The following is an 8,393-nucleotide window of genomic DNA, read 5'->3' on the forward strand; positions in this document are numbered from 1 at the left end:
CTTTCCTCCTTCAAATCTGCCCAGCTTTTCCTAGCTTCAAGGGCACACTCCAGAGCCTCTGGGCAGGCCCCTGGACAGGTACCTATTAGCCAGGATGCAAAGGATTTGGAAAAGCAAACTGCTTGGCACGCCCCATCGAGGCATGAGGCAAAGCTCCTTGTAAAGGGTTAGATGTGTGTCTTCAGAGAAGAAAGTTGGGTTTCCCTGATCCTGGTATCCCCGGATTCCAGGGGGTGGCACGTGGCCCAGCCCTCGTGGGAGGCGATCAGGCTGGCAGCGCTCGGGAGAACCAGCGGGCCGCACCTGCACCTGCCGGGCGGGCCTCGCGGGGTCAGGCCTGGGCCTCTGTGACGCGGCGTTCTAGGCCCCGCGGCCCGTTGACGCGGCGTTCTAGGCCCCGCGGCCTGCTCACTCTCGGGGCAGGCGCAGCCAGGGCGGCCGTCGGGAGGCGGCGGCGGCGGCATGAGCCACTACCAGCTCCCGGTGGTGATCGACAACGGCTCCGGCGTGATCAAGGCCGGCCTGGCGGGGTCGCGGGAGCCCCAGTTCGTCTACCCCAACATTGTCGGCCGACCCAAAGGCCAGGGCAGCGGGGCCCAGGGCGCGGTGGAGGTGTGTGTGGGTGACCAGGCGCAGGAAAGGAGAAACGCGCTGTCCATTAGGTATGGCCTTCTCCCAGCAGGCAGGACCCCCGGGTTGTGTGGGGGGGGGGGCCCAGGTGAAGGCGCCCAAGGGTGCGAGCCTAAGGCAGTGGGGGGACAGGAAAGCCTCAGCTGGCTGGTGCAGCCCATAAGTCTCCAAGGGTGCTAAACACCTAAAGGGTGAGCATTACTTGCTCTCTGCACCTAGAGAGAGGTCCTCAAATGTATAAAGTTACCGTTCATAAGATACAAGTCCGTTAAGAATGTCAGTTAATTCATAGTACCCTCTCATGTAGGTTATTTTCTCCAATTGATAGTAAAGCTGTACTATTATGTAAAGATCTCCCAATTTTTTTTAAAGATTTTATTTATTTATTCATGAGAAACATACACACACACACAGAGAGAGAGAGAGGCAGAGACAGGCAGAGGGAGAAGCGGGCTCCATGCAGGGAGCCTGATGTGAGACTCAACTCCCGGGACTCCAGGATCACACTCTAGGCCAAAGGTAGCGCTAAACCACTGAGCCACCCAGGAATCCCCCCCTTTTTTTTTTAATTTAAAGGATTGTCTTTTAAAGGAAGGACAAATGGAAAGCAACAAAAATTGCAGAGGAGAGTAGCTATGTTAACATTTGCTGGCAGTTACCTTTTCTGATCAGTGGTCACTACCCATAAAGGTCACTACCATAAAATGGTCACTACCCATTTATTACCATATTGGTAATAAATATGGGGATTAACCCAAGCTTGAAGGGGATAGATGCCGGAGAAATTGAAAGCTACCATTGTAAAATAAATAAATAAATTAATTAATTAATTAATAAAATAATAAAATAAAAAGCTGCCATTTATTTTATTGCTTTTCCTACAGCTACCCAGTGGAGCGCGGTCTGATTACTTCCTGGGGGGACATGGAGATCATGTGGAAGCATATCTATGATCATAACCTGAAGCTAAAGGCCTGCGATGGCCCGGTCTTGATTACTGAGCCAGCACTGAACCCATTGGCGAAACGGCAACAGATCACTGAAGTGTTTTTCGAGCATCTACAGGTTCCTGCCTTCTATATGTCCATCCAGGGGGTGCTGGCTCTCTTTGCCACTGGCTTCACAACTGGCTATGTGCTGAATTCAGGTGCTGGGGTTACCCAGGGTGTACCCATCTTCGAGGGGTACTGTCTGCCTCATGGTGTCCAGCAGCTAAATCTGGCAGGCCTTGACCTCACCAACTACCTCATGATGCTGTTGAAGGACCATGGCATCATGCTGCTTAGTGCTGCAGACAGAAAGATTGTTGCAGATATTAAGGAAACCTCTTGTTATGTGGTAATGAACTATGAAGAGGAAATGGCCAAGAATCCTGAATCTGTAGAGAAAGTTTACCAGCTACCTGATGGGAAGATGATCAAGCTCCATAACCAGCTCTTTCATTGTCCAGAGGCCCTCTTCTCTCCACATCTTCTGAACCTTGAGACTCCTGGCATCGATAAGTTGTGTTTCAGCAGCATAATGAAATGCGATACAGATCTGAGGAATTCGTTTTTCTCCAATATTATCCTTGCTGGGGGATCAACCTCTTTCCCTGGTTTAGACAAGCGGCTAGTTAAAGATATAGCAAATATGGTGCCTGCCAATACGCCCGTGCAGGTTACAGCTCCCCCAGAAAGGAAACTATCAGTGTGGATGGGAGGCTCGATTCTTGCATCCCTGTCTGCCTTCCAGGACATGTGGATCACTGAGGCAGAATTTAAAGAAGTTGGACCTAACATAGTACACCAAAGATGCTTCTGAATATAGATAAAATGGTTAGAAAAAAGTGTTTTGAGTATTTGTGACAGAAAGCTGGATATTATATATGTATCTGGGAGAACAAAGTATTTCAGTTACTGGAATGTCCACGTCACTTTCATTTCTATGATGGGGGGAAATAATGCTGAAGCAAATAACATGTATATTGAGTAGAGCCAAATTAAATGCTAGAAGAAACATTATTCTTGACCTTGGTGATTTTATAATTCCCTTGTTAGAAGAGCAATTTGTAGTACAATGTGTCCCAAATGAGTAGTATAGATTTAAGTCTGTTGAGTTTTACGAAAAGAAGGTTGCTGTGAGAAAAGATTGCATAGCAAATGTATGCCATCATGGATGGGGTGGCATTAGGATAGGTGTGTGGTAGAGGAGGAGGAAGAGGGCAGATATCCAGAAAAGCATAATGGAGATGAGCAAGGGCCTAGGGATGAGAGTGAACAAAGCATATTCAAGGCACGCTTAATACACTGGTTTTATTGAAATGAGGATCTCAGAGGGAGCAGACCAAGAGCAACGACGAGGAAGGCGAATGAAGGCCAGGGACTGGACTGGAAGGCTTTGTGTTAAATGTCCTGTGGGCAAGGGGGAACAATTAAAGAACGAAACACAGAAGACACAGGAAATTAACTTAAGATGAATGTGATCACAGTTTGGACTGTGAATTGGACTGGGAAGGCCTTGGAGATTTGGTGATCAGTTAACAAGTTATTAGTTTAGATATAAAGTAGTCAAATCTTATACCCAAAATGGTAAGCGATAGGAATTAAAAGAGGAAATTACAAAAAATGGACAAATCTTGATGTCTAAGTAGATATGAAAGGGGGAAGAAGTGTGTAAAATGACCTGGGTTCCTAATGATGATGGTGGTATTAACACAACTCAAAGTATTTCATATCTGCTCTATGCAAAGCACTGTGGAATAATGTTCCTAAAGATACTTTCAAAATACAAGAAAATAACAGTTATTTTTTCGTTACAGAATTGGATAATTTATAGGTCCGGCTCAGATGCTACTTCCGCCACCCAGCCAAAATTCATTCTGTCCTCTAGTACAGTGTATTACTGGTACTTCTATTGACCACTTGATTTATCCAGCCTTATCTTTTGATGTGCTTGTCTTTCTCCCGCACTACATACGTTCTAAGAAATAGGGATTGTGGGATTTCCCTTTTCATCTCCATCCCTGTCCCTGATGCTCTCTCTGGCGCACTCCCAGTAGGTATGTAGATATGGAGAACTGACCAGAAGCACATTCCGGGCAGAGGGAACATTAGATAATAGGCTCCATGGTGTAAAAATCATGGGTACATTGTACAAGCAGCAGTAAGTAGACTGGAGTCAAGCATTTGTGAAGAGCTGCGTTTCATTCCTCGGTACTACTCTCCCACTTTAGTAATTATAAGCAAAACTAGATGGATGGGGTGTAGAAAATGATTATCTGAGGGCAGTGTGAGCAATTGGTGCTGTGCTCACTACATCCGCAAGCATCATAGAGATCATGAACTCACTCTTCATTTCAGAATTATTTTCTAAAAGAAAACAGGACTACTTAGACGTGTATCTAGTTTAAACTTCAACCATCCCAAAGAGCTGGGCAAGTCAAGTATTATTCCCATTTTACAAATTAAGAAATTGAGATTTAAACAGATTAAGGGCTTCAAGTTTAAAGCAATCCCAAAGTTGCTTGGTAAGTCAGGCTGGTGAAGGATCCCTAACCTTGGTCTCAGGTAGGTAGTTAACCCAAGAACCAAGCTAGAGTATTCTGTACTGACTCCGTGGGGTCATAGACGATCCTTTTCAGGTCACCTAGGGATAGGAAATAAAATTCAAAAATAACGTTTCTATTTTCCATGCCCTCAACAGTCGTCGGAAACCAACCCCCTTAACATTGTGCTTTTCTCTCAGTTGAGGGGTCAATAGCCACAACCCCACAGAATTCACCCCATGGAACATGGATCCAACAATTAGGACCTGCCAGTTGTATGTGAACAGTATTATTATACTGGCCCTTATGGAAAGCCGCTACAATTCATGGTGGCTAGTTCTTTTTCTTTTTTTTTTCAACCTAATCCCACAGTATGAAAGTAAAGTCAGTGACTGACTGAAAGGCTTTCATTCCCCATAAAAGGTAGATTCAATCCTGAATGTTAAAATTCAGAATGAATTGAGAATTTTTTGTGTCCTTCCTAAATTTATAGTCCTGTGGTTCTTAGAAAAGCTTTTTTTTTTTTTTTTTACTTGTGTTCTTGGGGCAGTTTCCAACGTTTTGTTGTTGTGGATTTGGAGATGATGAGATTTTTCCCCTCTCTAACGTACTGGAAGGAGTAGTAGAGTTAGAAAGTTTGTAACCATTAGGATATGGGCAGATTTGGGCAATAATCCTCAATAAATGTTAAAAATGTTTTTAAAAAAATCAGAATGAAGTAGTTATGCTTAATAAAACCTATCCTCCGTTCAAGGGGAAGTGGAAGAGCCATATCCTAACGAGCAGGGAGCAGGGGTGGAAACTCCCAAGGGAGGCCAACCAGCAGAGCCAATACTCTGGTTTAGTTGAAGCTGTTGGGGAATTGATTTTCTTTATTTTTTTTTTTATTTTCTTTTTAAAGATTTTACTTATTCATGAGAGACACAGAGACCCAGACAGAGGGAGAAGCAGGCCCCACGCAGGGAGCCCGACGCGGGACTCGATCCCACGACCCCGGGTCACGTCCTGGGCCGAAAGCAGGCGCAGAACCGCTGGGCCCCCCAGGCTGCCGTCGAGTTTCCTTAAAGGTCGCTACCAACTGCGATGCGCCTTGAGAATCACCGTTCGGCTTCCCGGGCCCGAAGAATTTTTTTTTTGGCGAACTCCCATTTTTTTAAAGGCGGTCAAGCGCGGCGTTGGTGGAAAACAGAGCCGCGCAGCTGTGCAAGTTAGTTTGCACTTTCAGAGTAACCTTAGCTCCTTCCCCTAAAATAAATAAATAAATAAATAAAGAAAGAAAGAAAGAAAGAAAGAAAGAAAGAAAGAAAATAAAAAGAAAAAAGAAAAGAAAAAGGAAAAGACAAAAAGAAGAAAAAGAAAAAAGAAAAGGAAAAGGAAAAGAAAAAGAAAGAAAAAAGGAAAAGGGAAAGAAAAGAAAAAGAAAAAAGAAAAAGAAAAAAAGGAAAAGAAAGAAAAAAGGAAAATGAAAAGAAAAAAGAAAAAGAAAAACGGAAAAAAGGAAAAGAAAAAGAAAAAGAAAAAAAGGAAAAGAAAAAAAGGAAAAGGAAAAGAAAGAAAAGAAAAAAAGAAGAAAAAGAAAAAGAAAAAAGGAAAAGAAAGAAAAAAGGAAAAGGAAAAGAAAAAAAAGGAAAAAAAAGAAAAAGAAAAAAAGGAAAAGAAAAAAGGAAAAGGAAAAGAAAGAAAAGAAAAAGAAAAAAGAAGAAAGAAAAAAAAAGAAAAAGAAAAAAGAAGAAAGAAAAAAAGAAAAAGAAAAAAGAAGAAAGGGAAAAAAAGAAAAAGAAAAAAGAAAAAAAAAGACCTAACATTTTACTTAAGGAACGTGGAGGAGGAGGCGGCGCAGGGTCCTCACGGCCGGAAGTAGAACTATGGGGCTGGAGAGGGAGGGGGGTGGAGAAAGGGGCGGAAGCCGGCTCTCGCGAGAGCCGAGATGACGGCTTCGGCCAATGAGCGGCGGCGGCGGGCGCGCCCTTTATAAGCGGCGGCGGCGGGCGGCGGCGGCCGAGGTCGCGGAGGGTGGGCCCGGGAGAGGCGGCGGCCGGCCTCCGTCTAACCCTAACTGAGCAGGGCGTGGGCGCCGCGCTTTTGTTCCCCGCGCGCTGTTTTTCTCGCTGACTTTCAGCGGGCGGAAAAGCCTCGGCCCACCGCCGTCCACCGTCCGGGTCTGCAGCCAACAACAAAAAATGTCAGCCGCTGGCTCGCTCGCCCCTCCCGGGAGCCTGCGGCCGCTCGCCCGCTCAGCCCCCCGCGTCCCGCCCGGAGGCCGCGGCCGGCCCGGGGCTTCTCCGGAGGCGCCCACTGCCGTCGCGAAGAGTTGGGCTCTGTCAGCCGCGGGTCGCCTGGGGGCCGCAGGGCGGGGCTCGGGCCGCAGGGAGAGCAACGGAGCGGGTCTCCGCGCGCGGTGCGTCTCCCTGAGCTGTGGGACTCGCACCCGGGACCGGGCTCGCACACGCGCCGCGCGGGGGGCGCTGCAGGGGGGCGGCGGGGCGGCCCCTCCCCGGGGCGGGGGGCGCCTGCGGGTCTGCACGGGGGCGGGGGGGGAAGCCCTGCAGGCCCAGGCCTCCCTCCTCCCTCCCCCCACCTTTTTTTTATCTTGCAGATTTCGTTGAGGTTTTTCGGGATTTTTTTGCCTTTGCCAAGGTAGAATTTCCATTTCTCAGCCGGGTGCCTGGTCGTTAGCTCGTATTTGTTCACTAGAACGAGTGTGTGTTCTCAAAACAGTGAAAAGTTGTGTTCCTTTCAGGGTGGTTGCTTTTTTTTCTTTTTTTTTTTTTTTTTTTTTTTAATGTACTTGGCCTCTCTGCCTTCGGATGCAAAAAGGTCCAAGTGGTGACCACGCCGAAGGGAGGTTTACAAAGAAATGTATCCCCTCCCCTCCAAACTCCCCCCATTGGATCTGGTTTTCTTGCAGAAAAGACCGGGAAAGCTGATGGCCCACTAGGTTAAAGGAAACGACCTACAGACCCTTCTCGCATCCCCAAAACCTAGTCCGCAGGTTTATGTATTGAGTTCAACCCAAATCAGCGTCTTCACCTCCTTAAAAACGGATATGGGGGAGGGGGGGGCAGTTGCTGGCAGAGATTAGTAGGCAGCAGCTTGCGGGATAAAGGGAAATTCTCAGGGTGAGACCTGACCTGACCTGGCAGTGGAAAGGGTCCCGAGGATCGTGGGCAGGTCTGTGAATGCACCAACTCAAGCCCATTACCTAAAACAGGCCCCTCAGGGTCGTTCACACAATTCTTAGCCCCATTACAGTTGGGGGGGGGGGGGGGGGTTCTGGAATTTGCTGTCGCTGGTAATGTTCTCTAAGAAGGAAAGGAATTTTCCCCAGTCACCGTGGTTTTTGTAGAAAGAACGCAGGTTGGGCCACCAAATGGAGTTAAGAGTTCTGATTTTTCTGTTTTTGTTTTGTTTTGTTTTGTTTTTTTTAGATTTTATTCATGAGAGACACAGGCAGAGGGAGAAGCAGGCCCCATGCAGGGATCCCAGCCCGATGCTGGTCTCCATCCCAGGAACCCAGGACCATGCCCTGGGCCAAGGCAAGCGCTAAACCGCTGAGCCACCCAGGCATCCCAATTTTTCTGGATTCTTGAAGTATCTCCGTTTCCCTAAGCTTCCCCTTACTCAGAAGTTGAACTTTTTGAGATCTCTTGGAAAAGATGGCCTGGGTTCCTTGAACAAAAAGTCTTTTGTTCCTGCTCCATCTAGTGGTACTTTTGCTTCTCCACATTCACAAAGTTTGTGGCGGTGAGGGGCCTGAGGCAAGGATGGCCACCTACTGGGAGTATTTGTCTCTCTTTTTTTTTTTTTTTTAAAAGAAAATACTAACTGAATAAATACAATTTTAAAAATAAACTCACGACTATTTTTTAGTTCTATTTGAAGTCCTGCCTCGCTAATATCTTATAAACATTCCACAGGAAAGTTCTTCGTATTATAAAGCCCTTGACATATTTTTTTTATTTTTTATTTTTTTCTGTTTTGGCAAAATGATTCTCTTCCTTAAGTTATATAATTTTGGAGTAAGAAGGGACCATCAAGGTCACCCAATAAGGTAATTTACATGGAAGCCTTTCGTAGATAATAAATAATTATGGCAAATGTGACTTACTGCTGCAAGATTTAAATCCTAGCAGATAAAGAAACTGATGCTTGAATGGGTTTAGATGACTTGCCTGGGTTAATTATTTGCAGAGTTGGGACTAGCAACAAGGCTTCCCAACTTAACTTCAGTTTGTTT

The 8,393-nt window shown here is 46.1% G+C and overlaps 1 protein-coding gene across 1 annotated transcript; it reads left to right on the top strand.

The window, feature by feature from the left end:
- Positions 1–462: 462 nt before the first annotated feature.
- Positions 463–2,433, top strand: ACTRT3 (actin related protein T3). Its single transcript, XM_026007698.1, has 2 exons — positions 463–662; positions 1,515–2,433. The coding sequence occupies exons 1-2, from the start codon at positions 463–465 to the stop codon at positions 2,431–2,433; spliced, it is 1,119 nt and encodes a 372-aa protein (XP_025863483.1).
- The last annotated feature ends 5,960 nt before the right edge of the window (positions 2,434–8,393 follow it).

The sequence above is a fragment of the Vulpes vulpes genome, chromosome 3, assembly GCF_048418805.1.
Source record: "Vulpes vulpes isolate BD-2025 chromosome 3, VulVul3, whole genome shotgun sequence".
NCBI classification, from domain to species: domain Eukaryota; kingdom Metazoa; phylum Chordata; class Mammalia; order Carnivora; family Canidae; genus Vulpes; species Vulpes vulpes.

Bases quoted from the DNA above. Each gene is read 5' to 3' on its own strand.
- ACTRT3 (XM_026007698.1), top strand. From the start codon at position 463: ATGAGCCACTACCAGCTCCCGGTGGTGATCGACAACGGCTCCGGCGTG. The intron at 663-1,514 runs GTATGGCCTTCT...CTTTTCCTACAG, and splicing joins AGAAACGCGCTGTCCATTAG to CTACCCAGTGGAGCGCGGTC.